This window comes from Halichoeres trimaculatus, unplaced genomic scaffold, assembly GCF_033239565.1.
Source record: "Halichoeres trimaculatus isolate MK-OKI-2021-1 unplaced genomic scaffold, fHalTri1.1 fHalTri1_scaffold_22, whole genome shotgun sequence".
In the NCBI taxonomy this organism is placed as follows: domain Eukaryota; kingdom Metazoa; phylum Chordata; class Actinopteri; order Labriformes; family Labridae; genus Halichoeres; species Halichoeres trimaculatus.
In genome coordinates, this window is record NW_027437200.1 from 3,257,157 (window position 1) to 3,276,809 (window position 19,653).

General features: G+C 42.2%; 1 protein-coding gene across 1 annotated transcript in view; it reads left to right on the forward strand.

Moving 5' to 3' along the window:
* Positions 1 to 3,547: 3,547 nt before the first annotated feature.
* Positions 3,548 to 19,653, forward strand: part of col4a5 (collagen, type IV, alpha 5 (Alport syndrome)) — a 44,328-nt gene continuing 28,222 nt past the window's right edge. The window contains exon 1 of the mRNA XM_074662011.1: positions 3,548 to 3,862. Within this exon, the coding sequence (XP_074518112.1) occupies positions 3,773 to 3,862 (90 nt within the window). The 5' untranslated portion in view covers positions 3,548 to 3,772. The remainder of the gene's footprint in view (positions 3,863 to 19,653) is intronic.

The window sequence follows — 19,653 nt, forward strand, 5'->3', positions numbered from 1 at the left end:
CAGAAAGGACAGCAGCTGCTGAAGTAGCCTGCATACAGCCTGCCTGAGCGGTTCACAGGGAAAGACTGATATAAACATGGACTTTAGAAAGTTTTGATTTTTTGACAGTTTCGTGACACAATGAGAACAACACCAGCTGTGATGAAACGGGTGATGATTCAGGTTTGTGAAAAGTGTTAGATGTTCCTCTACTGGTTTGCTAAATGTTAACTTACTGTCAGTAAAGTTATTGTACGAGCAAAGTGAATGATGGCAAGATAATGTTATGTATGTGGTCACAGCTGTCAGTGAAATAAGCTGTAATTCACAAAAGTAATAATGCTTTGAATTTTGGTTCAACAGAAATATATCAAATATATAAATGTATATATATATAAATGTATATATATATATATATATATATATATATATATATATATATATATATATATATATATATATATATATATATATATATATATATATATATATATATATATAAAGGCCCATATCTTCCTCACTTCCAAATCCACCCCTGGTCAGGGCTCAGGTCAGTGTCTTAGAGTGAAAGTACGAGGACGAGGATAATATACTAGGACGGTGTATTGGATAAAACAAAGAACTTTTCCTCAGCCGATCAGAGTCCAAGGTCTAAACTTGGTGTTCGAATGAATCTACCCGTTGGTAGGATCTCCTCCTGCACCTGAGTCTTCACTTTTCCCAACACAAACTTTTTCCTGAGCAAAATCAAGAACCTCACAGCTCACCTCTTCAGTATCTCATGTGCTCCACATGCTTCAGCTGTGGGCTGCATTGTGCTTTTACAGAATCTTTGCAGTTGTCACATTATATTTAATGTCTGATCAGCATAGAAAACAGGAGGCTACTACTGTATTTGTTTCTTTGAGGTGTGATATTACGTCAGTTACCTGCTTCTAACTGGTCCAAGACCCTGATCCTCAAACTGTACCAGTGGGGTGTGAATGGCATACTTTAACACTGGAGAATGTAATTATCATTTATTTAACAAACTGCAGTTCCTGGAGTGTCCACTAGAGGCTGAGTGCAGAAACAGAAGAAACCACATGCACAGCAATTCAAAAAGCTGATTTTAACCTCAGAAATAAACATGTTTACAAACTGGTTTAGAACAGGATTTCAGTCTGAGTGGATCATTTCTCTGTCAGCACACATTTCTTATTAAGTTTCTGATTTCACAAATTTTCATTTACGAGAGAGTTCAAAACAAGAGAACAGCCAATCAAATCAGGGAAAAAATGTGGCAACAGAGTTAAAAGAAAAAATCGTTAAAAAAATGTAATTTCATGATTAATAACCCTAATTTTTAATTTTTTTAAACAGTATGCAAAACTGTGTTATTACAGAAATTACCTGTAAATTAACAACATGGATGTATTTTTTGTAAGTATCGAACCAATAATAACATACTGTGTTTATTTCTCATTTTTTAACAGGAAACAGTATTATGTACATGATCTATTGGGCTCTCTTGAATTACAGACAAATGTATGTTAATGACAATATTTATCCTTTTAATGTTAATAGAAGGTAAGTCTCATTAGTGTTAAAGATATGTAAATTTAAAGCCCAGATTTTTCTGTATGGCCTTTTTTACAGGACTATCATCTGTTTTTAATCCACAGGTTGAATTGTGCTGCTGTTCTCTGTTCCCTCCTCACTCAGTTACAAAATGCCTTTACGACAAAAATTACTTAGCCATAAAACAACAGTGAAATACAGACAGCAGGGTTGTAAAAAAAAAAAAAAAAAGTATTTTTCTGCAGAACTCTTGGAAAGTTTTTGTAAATGTCATGTATTGGCACTTTTTTAAATGAGGATATCTCACTTTACTTTTGCATTTTGTATGGTTGCTGTAGCTGCCCCACTGTGAAACAATGAAAACGTAAAATTGAATTTTTGGTTAAGTTAAAAGAAATGTTTTACTGTATTGCAAACTACTTTAAAGTAGTTATCTCACCTATCTGCACTAAACATGCTGGGTAAAGTTGGCCTCCTTCCATAAGTGAAGTTGGCATTACTTTAAGTTATTGGTTTGAGGCTAAAACTAAATTATTTGAATGTGCTTCAGCAAAGAACAGGGTCTCCAACTCAAATCCACACAGGTCTTCATCATGTGCTGCCATCTCTCCTGTCCTTTACTATAACAGTCTGTGCCATTGGTGCGTGGGTGAAACAGACAAGAAGTGAAATCATTTTCTGAACAAAAATAAGTTCATGCAACGTTTACTTTTGGAATTCTCAGTATGTAGAACTCAAAACTTTATTTATATTAGATGTGAATGATAAGTTAAATCAACAAAAACATATTTGGTTCAAATAAAAGAATTTTGGTTGGCTTCCAAACTCAAAATCCAGTGCAGACAGTTGCCTTGAAATTTTGAGTTTACACAACTTTTTCCTTTTTACAGTGTTGTAATTTATCATTTTTAACAGTTTTTTTTCATCATTATTTTTACAGTGTAGATTATTGTATTATGAAGCTATACTCTGTACAGTTAATTTGACAGGATGAAGCACAGGACATCATTTTAAAAAAATATGTCTGTCAAACCTTCTTTAAGAGGTCAAACAGAACTAACTTTGAAAGCCAGGATCAAAACTTTCAGGTGTTTCCCAAATCTTCAAAACTCGAGCTTTTCATCAAATGTGTATTTTTGCTGTGTGGCATTTTATATTAGCTTAAGTGAGGCTTAAACAAAGAAAAGCAACACTTTCTCAGGAAGCATGAAAACTCCTGACAGAGACGACTCGCCCTCATCTGAATGCGTTAAAAGAAGTGTGTGTAAGCTGAAAGTCATCAGTTTTTATTCTCTGCTGTTTGTTTTTCCAGTGCATGCCTGCACAGACTTTGATTTGACTCTTAAAGGAAAAAGTTTGATGATCAGGTAAAAAGATGTGGATCTAAATTTTTATGGTCTCCTCTCCGCTCTATGATTGTATAACTGTCTTCATGTCACATCAGCTGCTATAAATGTGTCTGCACTCCTATTCTCTCAGCTCTCCTGCTTCATTGAGAAGAATGTAAACCTAACATGGAGGAATGAGAGGATGACAAAGAGACTTCATTCCCTCTCCTCATTCTGCCAGCAGCATCTCTCTGTCAGGAGTCAAAGGAGACTATTTGACCTTTAATAATCTGGCAGGAATGCAACAAGCCCGGGCCTATAGAAAATGTCAAATAAAGGTTTAATGTCAACGCTTTTCTGCAGCCCGGGGCGCTGGGCTGGATTGGATAGCAGGCAGGAAGAAGGCACCATCAGGTGATCCATCCGCCCCTTGCGAGGTCCTAACATTCTGCCCCACAGGAGGCGAATTACAGCGAGCAGAAAGTAAAAGTTAGACTGAGGAGATAGAGGCTTTTAGATCATCTGCTCAGGAACAACTTTTTACGCCAAACTCCTCCACAAACTTTATTTTCGACGGGCTGTCTGTCCCGGTGCTAGGTGCAGGGGGCGCATATCAATGCGCCATGAGTTTTGGGAAGTAGATCCGGCTGGGGCAGGTTTGCAAGTTGAGGAGAGAAAAAGTTAGAGAGGGGGACTGCAGAGGCGCACGGTGCCAGAGCCAGGACCACTAGGGAGCCTCTGCAAGCGCAACAACAGCCGACACGCCGAGCAGCAGAAGACGAGTTTTTCCCACTATCTGAGTCCACGGAGGGCGTGCGTGCTGGGGGAAGCAGGGCTATGACACGCGCCTGAGAGCCGTACAGTGTGTGAGTGTGAACGCAGGCGGATTCAGATTCTCCCCCGAGATGAGCAAAGACTTGAAGAGCCTGCGGCAGCTCGCCGTGCCTCTGCTGCTGTTCGCGCTGTGCGTCGCGGTGCAGCGGGCAGACTCCGCGGTAAGTCCGCTCCACTCTTCCTCCTCTTCTTCCTCCTCTTTGCAGGTTTTCAGCTCTTTCACGGCAGAGAGGGGCGCGTTAGGAGCCCGAGAGACCTGCTGCTCTCAGTCAGTCAGTCAGTCAGTCGGTCAGCCGGCGCCGGGACTCCACCGGCTCTCCCAGCAAAGCGACTGAGGTTTATAAATAGAGAGGCTGCTTTATAACGAGTGCTTATCCTTCTGCTCTAATAATAATCCTCTTTCCTCTTTGTTGCAATGAAAATAATAATTGTGAGAGCTTCACGTACAGCTTTCAGGGCCGTTTTTGGAGAGGGGGCACCTTCAGAGCTCTGCTCTGGACTCTTTCATGGAAGTCCGGACGGAGTTTCTGTCCTGCACCCTGCGCATCACGTTTCTTCTTCCCTCCTCTCTGCAACCTGTAGCAACACGCCAACCGTGCACGGGCCACTGTCCCACAGCCTGCACGTGCCCTTTATTCTTATTGTCACTTTAAAGAGTCGGACATGAAAGCTTACAGTGAGCCCGTCTCTCACAGAGCTGATCCAAACCTGCTCTGTCAGTGAAAACACGCTCTGCTCTGCAGCCTCATGGATCCGCAGCTCGGAGTGCGTAAAATCAACCCAGAGCGTCACTTTCTGAGCAGCTGGGGGAGAAAGGAGGGAGACTCACTGAGTCTGAGATCCTTTACGTGTGTGTGTGTGACATGTTGACAGCCCGTCACTCTCTGTGAGTGAAGTGCATTTTTTGATCAGACTTTAGTGTCATGACACCCTCTCTCTGCATTTGAGTTGTTAAGAAACACAAACCCAGGAGGGTGTGTGTTTATGCATTCTCCACTCTGCATTTGTTTGCATCTGCAGCTGTGTATCCCTTCCAGCTGCAGATCTCTCTGAGACAGAGTCTGTCTCCTCATGGAATATTCCAGCAGGTTTAGTGTCTGTGCTTTATGAATATTCACACCTCATTAATAATTCACAAGACCTAACAAGAGGCCACGCCCCACATGGACCCAGCCTGTCCAATCAGGTCTGCACACTCCCTGCACATCAGTGAGTGTGTTAAGTGGGTGAGCAACTTTCATAATCCGTACACCCCAAAAACAGGAGAAATTAATGAAAACAGAGCGTCTGATGTGATCTCCATGTGGAGCTGAGGATTCCTGCTGCTCTGTCCTTTATGCCCTCAAAGAAAAACCTCCAAAGCAGTCCGTTAAGGACATCTATAGTCCAAATCTGAGTCTGTTTGGTGTCTGTCAGGGTGTTTCAGGATTGGAACAGGATTGTCAGGATTTTATTTGTGGAAGTCAGACATAAAGAAGTTAGCACGTGTGTCTGTGTTTGTGGCTGTTATCGTTGCCATGGAGAGGTCAAAGGTGAAGGGACACAGGAATGTGCCTGACCCCTCCCTCTGTTAGAGGAGGTGGAGGGGGAGAGGTTTGAAGGTGGACCAAAAAAAGAAGCAAAAGCTCCAAAACCAGCCTGAGAGAGCGGGTTAGTTTGACCTTTGACCTCATCTTGTGACCCCCAGGTGTTTGTTAAGCCCTGAAAATGTGAGACAGAAGGTGTTGGATGTTGTTTTAGATAAAGAAAGAGAGAAGGTGGAGCATATTAAAGGAAAAGATGGATGAAGGGATGATACAGGTGCGGTTTGCTGTGTCTGTGCTCTCACTGAGGCCCCCTAGTGGAGGCTGGATATACTAGACACTTATTACACTGCCAAACACTTCCTCATGAGTCTGCATTTTCATGTTTGTTGTCTTTTGGCAGGACTTGCTTTAATAAGATATTATTCTTTAAGGCTGGCTTTTTGTATCATTGTCTAAAATTATGAATTGCATCTACACAGCTTTGATGATCCAGCGCTGAATGTCTGTTTGCTGGGTTGAACATTGTTGGATATAAAATAGGAAAACCAATCATATATTCTTGTGTTTTGAGGACTTTACTCTATAGATGGTCAGTCATATAAGGTTGTTAAATATTGTTCACTCTTTATTTTACCACAAAAAGTGTATTACTGATTAATTCTATATTCTAGTATAGTTATTTACAATATGTATTCATATGAATATATATACACCTCATAACTCCAAGTCCATCTCACTTCTGGGCTATCAACCTGTCCATTTATGAAGCAACATTGGTAGAAAACAGTTTCACCTGCTGTTGTGCAAATGGAACTAGAACAAGTAAAAATCAGCAGCATTAATAATACAACCCAAACTGAGTAATGGTTCTGCAGGCAGAGGCCACAGACCACTTCCCTGTCACTGTCCGTTTCGATTGATGACTCAGCATTATTGGTCATTTTGATTTTGATAAAGCAAAGCATATCATGTCATAGTGTAGCATAACATAGCATTGCAAAGCACAACATAGTATAGTATAGTATAGTATAGTATAGTATAGTATAGTATAGTATAGTATAGTATAGTATAGTATAGTATTAGGGATGGGTACCGAATTAGGTACTTTTATAGGTACCAGCAGAATTCTGTCAAAAGTACCGGGTGCTGATTCACTTACAACCAAAAGGTACCATATTTAGGTACCTAAATGCATCCTTGTGACTGTGAGGGAGTGGACGAGTAGGTGATTTTCCATGCTGGACATGAACACAGCATTGCAAGGTTATATATTGAAGAATAAATTTGTTAAATTGAATTTTTTTTTATATTTCATTATTAAACAAATTGATATTTTTTACCACATAAACACAAAAAAGTACCAAAACTTGGTACCGCTGAGTACCGGTACCGATTGCCAGGTATCGGGCATTGGTACCGTATCGTTTCAAATGTGAAAGGTACCCATCCCTATATCGTATCGTATAGTATAGTATAGTATAGTATAGTATAGTATAGTATAGTATAGTATAGTATAGTATAGTGTAGTATAGTATAGTACAATACAGTTCAGTATAGTATAGTATAGTATAGTATAGTATAGTATAGTATAGTATAGTATAGTATAGTATAGTATAATATAGTATAGTATAGAATAGCATAGGGCAGTGAAGTGTAGGGTAGTATAGTAGAGTAAAGTATTGTATAATAGAGCAGAATCAAGTGTAATATAGTATAGTTTAGTATAGTATAGTAGATTATATTGTTGTATACTATAGTATGGTATATTGTAGTGTAGGGTAGTAAAGTGTGTCATAGTATAGTACAGTAGACTATAGTGTAGCATAAGGGTAGGCTACTCAAGTAAGGCATCGTATAGTATAGTATAGTATATCAAGGTGTAGTACAGTGGAGTATAGTGAATTGTAAGGTGTCACTAAGTTTCATGAGAGGCACCGTTCAATTAAAATGTATTTCTTAACATCATCATCATCATTATTATTATTATTTTTTTAATCATTATTATAATTATAAAAATATGTTATTATTATTATTGTTATTATTATTATTATTATTATTATTATTTATTTTTATTATTTATGATTATAATTATTATGATTTATTTTTTTAGATTGTAGTTTAGTGCAGTACAGTTGTGTGTCGTATTATACACTATAGTAGCACTGTATTTCCAGTATTGAAGTTGTAAGCTCTTGTCTGTAGACTTATTGCATAAACATGTTTTTAGCACCTTTTACAAATTTAAATCACCATTTTTCTTTTTTCCTAATACTTTAAAATGTTGTGTTCCAGATTGGAAAGAGAAGCTAATTGAATATTTGTTTTATGTTTTTTGTCAAACTGTGACATTTTAAAATTTGAAAGTCTAAATTTTGACTCTAAATGAACAATGGTATACATGGGATACAGAGTGTCAGCTTGGAAATAAAGCTTATACAGAAGTGTGTTATGATAGGCTCGATACATTAGGAAATAGTACTTAATTTATTAATTTATAAAAACATGTATGTGTGGTTACCCATTTAAGGGTTATGTTTTGCATTTTTTTGAGTTTTTCTGCAAACAGTGTTCCCTCTGAGGGTACTGAAACTTTGAAAGCACATTTTTTAAAATCTCTGATGCTTTTCTTCCCTCATACTTCAGATGGAGTCTGCAGATTTGAGCTGCATGCTCTAAGTGGGACAGGTAGGATGAGGGTGACACGTCTGAATCTGCTCATACACCTCAGTACCTGGCTCCTCACATGCACCGACACACAACTGGGTACAAACAGAGCATCGTATACATCCCTGGATTTGTGTGTGTGTGTGTGTGTGTGTGTGTGCAATCCTCAGATATGAATCTCCTCTCTGCAGGTGAGCGGGTTCAGCAGTAATGTATACCTAGAGCTGTTCCTTTGAACCCGTCATGCAGCACGACCACAAACACACACTTCATCTGATGCATGCTTCCTGCAGACACACAAACACACTCACACACACACACACGCACACACACACACAAAGGGACATGCGTGCATACTAGCTGCACAGATTCCCTCACCTTTCACATGACCCTCATCCCAGGTGGAGGTGAGAGCGGGGGGATGAGTCTGCAGCGTCTTTTCTGTAGCCAAAACATCCTCAGATGGTGGAGATGAGTGTCTGAGACTCTGAGGAGTGAGAGGACGGGGTCAGAGCTTTGTCTGGGGTTAGGCTCGTTTCTCTCTGATGATGAAGACGAGGAAGGAAGAGGAGGAAGAGGAGTGTACGTTCAGGATCAGGGTAGTTAGCTCTCCAAATATTTGCCTGTTAGCTCTCATTGACTTTTGTCCACCTGTTAATCCTAATGGCATCTTCAGCTCATTGACACCACAGTGTCAAATACACACACACACACACACACACACACACACACACACACACACACACACACACACACACACACACACACACACACACACACACACACACACACACACACACACAGTTAAAGAGAGAGAGAAACACTGAAAGTTGTCGCTGAGGCAGAAACCGAAGTTGAAGGCTGTTTCATCGTCAGTGTCTTCTTCTTCTTCTTTTTCTTCTTCTTCTTCTTCTTTCTCTCATCTCTGTGCACTACATCTCCTCCTCTCTCCATCACTCCATCCTCACCCTCTTCTCACCCGTCTCCTCCCCTTTTTTCTCCCATCCTGCGCTAAGAGGTCTGTAAACACGGTGTGTTTGTCAGAGACCTCTTTATTTACTCCATCCATCACTGTTTGTTTGTTCCTGAAGGTCAAACATTGCCCTCTCTCTCTGTTTTCATGTGACAGCTTTTCTTCAACTCCCTCGGAGGTTTCAGGAGTCTGACGGTTGAAGTTTGAGGATCCAGATTAGAGTGGGGCCCAGTGTGGATTTGGGATGAATCAGGGCACAGATTAAGGTTTAAAGACTTCACTGGGATCTCTAAACGTAAACTGACTCTTCACAGTGTGTTCTTAAAGAAACATTTTGTGACTTGATTCAGGAAGGATGAAGGGTGGATATCAAGAACCGATCCCAGTCAATAAAGCTTGTGCGTTTCAGCCCCTCTTGTGGTTGCTGACAGTGACGTGGATTTTTCAGGATTAAACGTCAGGTAGCATTATGGACAGGTGAACTGTTGAAGGAATTAAAATCAGGACCAGAACCAGAAGCATAATTGATAAAGTTGAAATAAAACTCATCCCAAACTTCAGGTTGAATTCCATTAATAACTGAGTGTGAGTGGGTTTAGTTTGTGTGTGGAGTGCCTGAGAAGTGGAACTAAATCAGAAAAACTCAGAGCAATAACTCCTCTGTCCATCAGCTGTCTGCTCTCTCTGTTATCTGGAGGTGTCTGCAGGTAAAATCTATATGTCATCTTGCTCGGCTTGAAGTGAGGTCGCCACAAAAACTGCTCCCTCTGGTGGCTGGCTGCAGTATAGGTAAAAAAAATCTGTCTCCCCAGCCATTCCAGATGGGCCGTGGTCTAACTTGAAATCATTAATACACCTCATAGAAATGTTTCTCATGTCCGATTGTTGTGGTGATGTGAAGATATCATTAGGCTGTCTTGTATTCAAGTCCTCTTTTTTCTGAAAAGTTTTGTTTTCATTAGTTATAAGATGTAAAAACAAGGTTTTATGTCACGTTTGACGATGATTGACAGCTGCTGTTCTTGTGTATTTTTTCTGACATAGTGAAATATGTCAAGAGGTAGAGTCAAGAAGTGATTAGACTCTTAAATAAAAAAAATCTATATATTTTTGTCACCCAGCTCCACTCAGATTCTCCCAGAATCCCTCATCGTCTCTACTGCACAGACTCTGGCTGCAAACCGCTTCAATGTCTGCGCCTGTGACAGGGTATTTTGGCTTCAAAACTGTACAATGGAGCATCCTGAGCCATGAACACCTGGTTTATTTAAAACTAACCCTCAGATTAACTTCCCAGTGAAGAGCAGTTTACAGCTTGCTGTCTCAGTTTATAACCATCCTCATCTTAAAACCTGCTTTTGACACCTTTGCTGCTTTATCAGAGGTGGGATAATCCTCCACTCTTCTCTGTGAGCTGTTTCTTCTTCCTCCAAACGTAAATTTTCAGATACATAAACTCTGAGTGAGACATCATAAGCTGGATGTAAGCTGCCCTCATAGAGGTATCAGTATCTTCTCTATCTGCTCTGACTCCTGCCCTGTCATCTCTTCACACTCCTGAAACCAGCATCAACAGAGCGACTCTCAAACTCTCCATCAGCAGATCTTTGCTGACCTGGATCTTCTGACATTTAGAGACGTGTCTGATGGTTTTTGGTGTTGTGTTTATGTGCTGAGAGGTGAGTCAGACATCTGGAGATTCACCTTTAAGCATGTGAGATGGAAATGAATCAGATGATCCAATGAGGAGCAAACAGTGCTGAAGAGGCGGGCGCTGGGGGATGGAGGAATGGCTTTCTTCTCCAGTTTTAAAGTTCAGGATCAGACTTTTTGTTCCAGCTTGTGTTAAAATTTGATTGTTGAAAACCTTTATCCTGGCTCCTGGATGCTTGTTTTGATCCAAAGAGTGCTTCTTTGTGTGTGTGAGCGTGGCTCTGATCCAGTGGGCTACCTGTCAACTCCACCTACACAGAGCGGTCACAAGACATGCTGTCCTCCCTCCTCCCTCCTCCCTCTTATGTTGTCCTGACCTCCTTTCACTGAAAGAACATCATCCTCCCTCACCTTCTCAGGACGGAGGAAGTTTAACCGGCCCACGCTGGTTTCTGAGTCTGTGACAGAGGCAGTCTTTAGACAGGAGTGTGTGTGTGTGTGTGTGTGTGTGTGTGTGTGTGTGTGTGTGTGTGTGTGTGTGTGTGTGTGTGTGTGTGTGTGTGTGTGTGTGTGTGTGTGTGTGTGTGTGTGTGTGAGGTATCTGGACGTAGAGCCGACATGGTCTTCATGTTTGTGCTCTCAGCAGGAGCATTCAGTGTTTTCATTCTCTGAAAGAAAAAGGAGGGAGCAGAGTTTAATCTGAGATCATCGCTCTGATGTCTGCTGCTTTCCTTTCATACCTGCTCAAACCAAGCGCTGAGACTAAACTCTGTGTGTGTGTGTGTGTGTGTGTGTGTGTGTCTATCAGGTCACACAGCTTTAGTTACTGTGGGACTCCTCAGTCTCAGCTCAGAGATCTCAGAATCAGTGCTCAACTGTTATCATCCCCGACCTCTCTATCTGCTGCTGTCACGTGAGCTCTCATAGCAGGGCTGATGGCGAGGAGCGATACACACACACACACACACACACACACATACAGGGTGAGTTAATGTGCTTAACATGTTGACCGTTTCTGCACAGACAGAAGAACATGGTCTTCATAAACGCTGCTTGTATACATTCATGAAACACACACACACACATTCACACACACGCTCTCTCAGTGCGTGTGGGAGGACGTCTGGTTCTCTCCTCTTCTGTTTCCTCTATTTTCTCTCTCTGGCTCCTGTTTCTTTCATCACACTCCTGAAGAGGAAACAGGGCTTCCCCCAGAACCACATGGGACAGATAGCTGGCCACTAGTTTGACCTACTGTGTGTTAATATGTGTGTGAGTGTGTGTGTGAGGTATTAACTCCTTCTTTCTTCATGTTTTTTGTTGCAGAGATTGTTTTAAATTAGACAGTTGTTGGTCAGAAAGGTGATCTGCTAGTTGTCTCTGCTGTTCTTTGCTGGTTTTCCCTGCTGGCTTTTGTCTGCTGGTCTCTCTGCTGGTTTTTGCTGGTCTCTTCTGGTTTTCTCTGCAGGTCTCTCTGCTGGTTTCTCTGCTGTTCTCTGCTGGTTTTCTCTGCTGGTCTCTCTACTGGTCTCTCTGCTGGTCTCTCTACTGGTCTCTCTGCTGGTCTCTGCTGGTTTGCTGGTCTCTTTGCTGGTTCCTTCAAGTGTTTTATCTCCATCCTCTCAGGGTCTGTCAGATTTTGGGATGAGGACATTTCACATTTGAATGGATACAGAACCAGTGCCTGGTACCTGGCAATTGGCATCAGTACCCAACAGAGACAATTTTCAGGACTTTTTTGTGGTAAAAAATATTTTTTTGTTTCATAACAAAATTTCATTTTTTTCAATTGAACACATTCATTCTTTGCAATGCTGTGTTCACGTTCCTCCACTCTGCCAGGATGTGTTTAGGTACCTACACATCGTACCTTTTGATTTCATGTGAATCAGTACCTAGTACTTATGACAGAATTCTGTCAGTACCTATAAATGTACCTGACTGGATACCCATCCATGGTTAGATTGATGACTTGCAGTGACAGAGAGATGTTTCCACCACCGCTCAGTGTTGATCTCTTTTAGCCATGACCTTCACTTCTTAACTCTTCACCCACTTTATTCCTCTGGCTCATGGTGGTCTCTGTGCTCAGCTTTTAAAAGTCTCCTCATGACACTTTGTTCCTCTTTTTCTTCAAATCAAAACCATAACAAGCCATTTATCTTTTCTGAAAACTCACTTAGACAGTTGTGCTTCTATGTAATCTTACCCTTTTTATTATATTTTCATTTCTACTTACTTAATTTGACCTTCATCACCTCTTCTTGTCTTATCCTTTTTTTTTTTTTTTTTTTTTTTTTTTTACATTTTTTTTTTTAAATATATATTTTTTTATATATAATTATTGCTTCGGTAGGCTCTATCCTATGTAGGTGTACATATTACTTTTAATCTTATGCTTTTAATCATTGCCAGGTTGTTTAGTACTTTCATTCCTTCATCTTTCTTTCTCAGAACACTTTCCTTTTCCCACCTCGTGTTGAGCTGAATAATTGGATTTCCCTTTGGGATTAATGAAGTACTTATCTATCTATCTATCTATCTATCTATCTATCTATCTATCTATCTATCTATCTATCTATCTATCTATCTATCTATCTATCTATCTATCTATCTATCTATCTATCTATCTATCTATCTATCTATCTGACGTCGTCACTTTTCCTTTTATTCTGTTGTCTGTATGATACATCACTCACCTCCCTCAGACTGATCTTCTATTCTCAGATCCTCTGCCATGGTTTTATGTATCAAAGCACTTTGGAAACAGTTTCTTTTTAAAGGTGCTATATAGATAAAGTTCATTATATTACTATTATTATTTGTTTCCCAAAGTTTAAACAAAAGTTCTATTGTACATTGTCTATGTTTTCATTACGACTAGAATTGCTGCAGACTCTACTTTTAATGTCTTTGTAAAACATCTGGGGATGAGGTTTAGTTTTGGTAAATCCTGGAGAATGACCCTCAGAATATTTACTAACTCCTAGAAACTCTCAGTTCATGCAGATTAAGCCTGAATAACTGGTACTGTACACACACTGCTTCAGATTTTACTCTGAGGCACACATTGTTGTGTCTATGTGTGTGTGTGTGTGTCAGTGTGTGTGTGTGTGTGTGGCAGTTAATCCTGGGTCAGTGTGGCGGCTGGTATACGGCTAAGCTGTTAGCATGCAGTGGAAGGATAATGTAGAGCAAGGTGCATGAGGCCGAGGCTCTGCTGGAGCATTTTTCACATTTCTGAGCGCCACGCAGGGCGGAGGGAGACCCCGTCAGGGATATGAAGTTAGAGTTATTATGATTATTATTGGATGTATTCTTCTGTTTGCCCGGGCGAGGCTTTGCTGACATGTTTTAAGGGACAGATCTCTGCTGGCTTCATACGTGTTCTCAGTTTTTGTCGTGTCTTTGGCGTCTTATGCAGCCTCAGGGACTCTGTGGGCCGTCCCCCTCCCTGTTTGGATCAGAGCACACACCATGAGGAGGCTTCTACCACAGCTTCAGGGCCTCAGACGTTCAAGGATTCATGCAGATCAACAGTTTTCATCAGTGTGTGTGTGTGTGTGTGTGTGTGTATGTGTATGAATACAGATCCAGAGATTTATTCTGATCTTTATCATCAGTGTGTTGAAACGCAGAGAGATGGAGAAACAGAGGCTCAGCATGCCTTGAGTTTGTCTGTAAGGGTGTGTGTGTGTGTGTGTGTGTGTGTGTGTGTGTGTGTGTGTGTGTGTGTGTGTGTGTGTGTGTGTGTGTGTGTGTGTGTGTGTGTGTGTGTTTGCGCATGTCAGCACTGAATGCACGACATTCCTGATCTCCCCGAGACAAACAGACCCCCGCCTCTCAGAACAACGGGAAATATCAGACATCTGTCACAGCACACACACACACACACACACACACACACACACACACACACACACACACACACACACACACACACACACACACACACACACACACACACACACACACATGGAGAGGCTGCTGGGATGCAGAGCTCTGAAACACCTGGAGCTCTCAGAAGTGTCTGCTCTCATTAGAGCTGCTTTAGGTTCAGGATATTTAAGTGAAATGTGGGCAGGGCTGGGACCTGCTGAGACCTGCTGCTGCTCTGGATCAGATCAGGCTCTGAGGAGGGCTCAGAGGGAGCCAGGGTAGAGGATCTGGATCAAAGTGCTGCTGGGAACTGAATCAGGGACTCTGAGGAGCATCACGACGCTCAAACCTGGGTGTTTGAGGTCGTTGAGAGTTGATTTAATAATGTTCAGTCTGTAGTGAGGAAAAGATGCTTTCCTTCATTTACCTGCTGTCACTCATTACTGCCCTCATGTGGTGAAGAAGTGGAACTACATGAGGACTGGTTTAAAGTGTGCTCACTCCTGCTCTGGTACTTCCCCCTGGTTTTAGTCATTTAATGACTCTTCGCTCCCTGAAATCTGTTTTTTTCTGCACAACCAAGAAACAAAAAGAGAAGGATCTACCTTAGAGTTTCAAAACATTCAGATCAAGACTTAACAGTCTTCAAAAGGCATGAACTTTTATCCCAGGAACTACTTTTCAGAGAACAGGAAGGTTCCTCACATGCTGAGAAGGGTTGCACAGAGCAAACATTAGGCTAAAGGCATTTGCACACCAACGGCAACACAAATAAAAAAAATACATTTGGAGCATCATACTCAATCACTGCAGCTATTCTCCTCCAAATGATGTCTTTGTAATCGTTGTCTTTGTACTTTTGATGTCTTTTGTCACAAAGAACAGGGTACTGGGACACAAGCACAATCAATGTTGAATGTTTAGTAGGTGACATGTAAGCAACAAGCATTTTGATTGGTCGGATGTGTACTCATTGCAAGTGAAAATTTGGACCTCAGTCAGAAAAATAAAAGCAGCAGTTTGGCTCAGCAAAAGAATGTTGCTGGTGTGAAAGCTTGCATTAAAAAACAGTAGGTTTGAAAAAAATAACGTGCAAAATATTTGCGCAAAAAACATGCATCTGGTGTGTAAAGGGCTGAAGACTCCAAGGGAAGCAAAGTGCTCAATGTGCAGATCCCTGCAGGTCTGCAGACGCTGCAGATATACCCTGCTAACTCCAGCTAAATAAAAAAATAGGAGCTCATCCTGTCAAGCACAAACCAACACCTGCTCAGAAACCGTGTGTGCATGTAGTTTAATCCACCTTGTCTCGTATTGAAGTCTTTCAGCTCAAACCCTGCCTGTCCTCCCCACAGCGTCCTCTCTGCCCCTGTTTCTCTCAGGTACAGCATCAGGACGCTATCTTGTTTTGTCTACAGCAGAGGCCTCTGGGTAAATATTAAGATTAGACTGCAGCTCGTCCAAACAGATACAGCTCCAGGTTTGCAGGGTTTTCATGATGAGTGTGTGGAAGCGGAGGGTTTACACTCAGGTCTGAGCTCCCAGTCAGCAGGAGTCTGATGTGTTTAGAGCAGAGTGGGGTCACTGACTGGAGGTTTTGGTCTTTAGGCTGTAAGTGGTTTCAGTGACACAGCTGGACATATTTTCAGGTCCTTCTGAGATGAGGACAGGGACAGAGATGTTCAGATTCAGAGTCTAAACACATCCTCTTCCTGTGTGTGTTTGTAAAAGATGGCTGGCAGATGTTTCTAAAATCCTTAAATCATCTTAAAACATGATTCCAGCAGCTTCAGAGAGTCGAGGAGCTAATCTCTTCCTCCTCTCTCTGAGAGCCTCCCTCCCTCCCTCGCTGTGTGTCCCCCCCGGCTACACATTTCAAGGTATTCACCTGGCACACTGCCGCTCCCTCTCTAATTTCTCGTTGCCCGTAGCTACGGCTCCCTGCGCCAAGTGGTGATGTATGTGCAGCTCTGAGGGAAAGGTAGACGGGCATGCTGGGACCTGTTAGAGGCAGGGCCGGGCCAGGCTGGGCAGGGCAGGGCGGGGCCAGGCTAGACCCAGGTGGGTTTTTATACATATGCCTCCCTGTGGAAGGAATTCAAAGCCTCTGGAAGCTTCTGGAACAAACGCTCACATCCGTATGATTTCATCCTGAAAGCATGTCGATAAAGTTTTCATCCTTTTCCGACTCTTTCCTGAACTTTCTGCTGCCGTCTGGAGGAGATGAGCTCAGGAAGGGATCGTGTTCCCATAACATTCAGAAGCTCTGAGACGCAAACACCTGGAGTCTCTCCTCGTGTGTTTACGTCCCCTCAAGGCTGCTTAGATGAAGCTCCTTCTGAAAGCCTGAGGAATTCAAACACTCCTGAGAACGTGTGTTTGGTTTGACGTCCTCACCTCCTCCATCTGTCCCCTCATCATGATATCAAACCCCTGCTTTGGTTTTATGTGGAGTGAAAGTGGAGGGGATGTGCAGAGAGGGGTTAAAGAGAGCCCTGCGAGGCCGTGGTGTGTTATTAAAGATGTGAGGAAGCAGATGCAGAGAGGGTTTCTGTCTGTAGGAGCACTGCCGACGGCTGCAGGTCACTTCCTGTGCTGCAGATCTGAGCCATGAGAAGGCAGAGAGCCATGAAGGAGACATGCCACATCGCTATGCTGTCAGGAATTTCCCTCAGAATGAGGTCTGTAGGTGGTGTGGAGATGTGGGTCAGTCCCAGACCCTTAAGTGGTCTCCCTGCAGGTATCTGTGAGTGGGAGGTCACAGGGGTCAACATTCATTAAAGCAAATGAAAAGAGACGAGAGGAGAGAAAATGACCCCAAAAACCAGAGGAATTCTTCTGAGGTATGTGTGTGTGTGTGTGTGTGTGTGTGTGTGTGTGTGTGTGTGTGTGTGTGTGTGTGTGTGTGTGTGTGTGTGTGTGTGTGTGTGTGTGTGAGTGTGTGAGGCACGGGGTCCTCTGTTCAGGGGGTCTTCCTCCTCCAAAGAGCTCCGTTAGTCCAAACACACACGGTGGGGTTTCGGTTTTTGTGTCAGAGTGAAAATATTTGGTTTGGTTGTGGCTCTCGGGGCGTCAGCACCTTGAAGTAGTCAAAGTCCAGCCGCGATGAAAGGGATCAACGGTTTGGAGCCTGGAGTACCACTCTCCACAGCGGGATAAACACTCACACACACTCACACACACACTCTTAGGACACAGAGGAGGGGGACCCCGAGCTGTAAAATCAAACTGTAACACTGGTTTGATCCTCTTATTTTCTCAGTGGATCCTCGGCAGACACACACACACACACACACACACACACACACAGCTCAGAGGAGGCTCATGAGGGGAAAAGTTTCAGACACATGTCAGGTTCAGCTTTAGAAACTTTATGAACTGTTCATTTCGTTCATTTGAGCCTCAGTTTCATCACTTATTCATTCTGCGGTGCCTTTAGTCGCACTCTTTACTCAGATCCCCATTAGCTTCCACAGAGTGTTTGTTGGTGTTCCCGTGGTTCACAACAAAACAGCTTTATGAAAACCAACCACTTGCTTCTGTAATTATACAATTTCATTCAGCACCTCCTGTTCTAAGTGACATACAACACAAGCAAGAATTTAGTCTGAAAGGAAAACCTTAGAAAGTGCGACCAAGTGCTTCAAGTTATTTTGGCTGCAGGTGCTGCCATCTAGTGTCAGAAGAAACGCCAGGTTTTATTTTTGTCTATCTACTAAGGCACGATACAAGATGAAAACACACAAAAAAGAAAAACCCAGTGAAAATAATCTGGGGCTGAAACATTATAGTATGCAGAACATGTGGCTGGAGTGGAAGGACGAGGATTTCCGCCCCTCGCTACCCATGGCGCTCACCTCCATCGCTCCCTGCTTAAAGTCCCACCATGCTGCTCCACCCATTACTGCTCAGCACTCCACCAAGATTGTGTCTCAGTTACACACTCGCTCCACGCTTGCCCCAAAAGTATGTGCATGCACATCTTACTTATCTTTGGTTGAAGTCTTAGACCCTGAACAGGTAGGAGGTAATAAAGTTTTTGTACTCAGACATAGGGGTGCACCAGTCATCGATCTTTAAAAAGCCTGACCTGCTGATACCAATTTTTATTTTTTATTTTTTAAAACTGACAGCATATACCTTCAATGTTCCAATCTTATTTTGTTGAAAATCATTGAACAATACCTGTGAAACAATAAATTCTTTATGCTTTAACTTAACCAATAAGTGTCCTTAGTTTTAGGTCTCAGAGCAAAAAGCAACAATGGCTGGCTGTCAGACCTTCTCAGAGGTATATAAGATCAGTTTCACATGTAAGGATGGGTTGATCACCGATCACTGACCCCCCCGCCAATCGATTGGTGCATGTCTAGTCAGATACCCGATGTGGGCATGCATCAGACTCTTGGTGTCACATACTCTGGTAGTAAGTATGCCAGGCCTGTAGGCGGCGGTATACCTGTGGAGACACACCCTCCACAGACCAGAGGATACAAAAAGGAAGAGCGCAGAAGTGGAGCAAAAGATGTATATTTGTTGAAAGACAGTCAGCAGATTCAGCAGCACAAGCACAACACGTTCCCCTGCCATTGTTACTGTAAAGGTCGGCCAAAACGTCATGTCCATGTAAACAATACAAACCTTTGTTGCGTAAACTGCCCCAAAAGTAATGTAGCCACGACTAACCTAGTCATGCAAGACTAAAAAATCAACACCAATAATATAACCTAATTCAACCTTTAACAACATTCAGTAATCAGTATTCAAAAGACAAATATGCACTAAAAGACGAGAATGTAGATCCAAAGGAAAAAAAATTCTACCGCAAAAAATTGTTTGTCCTAAGAAGCAGAAACAGTATGTTGTGATGATGCAACCCTGGTTTGGCGCTCACATTTCTTCTCTGCTCTCTGTATCGCTCACGGCAGAGTCCTGCCCGATGTGTTCACAAACACACAAGACACGTGAGCACACACACACACATACAAGCATACTCTGTATGGTGGACAGGGAGTCAGGACAAATAACGTCACAACCACCACGAGATGCAGAAAAAGCTTCCTGCCTTTTTAAGGGCCATCTCTGAGAAGATAGCATTATTCTTCAAAGCACTGATTTTAATTTATGCAAATGCCTTAGCTAGGTTAGCACACAATTGTAGCCATAAATGGAACTGATGATCATTGTAGTCATTTTTTCTGTGTTTTTGGTTTTTAGTTTTCAGCCTTCGTTTCCCCATCAACTTGTTTTGGTTTTG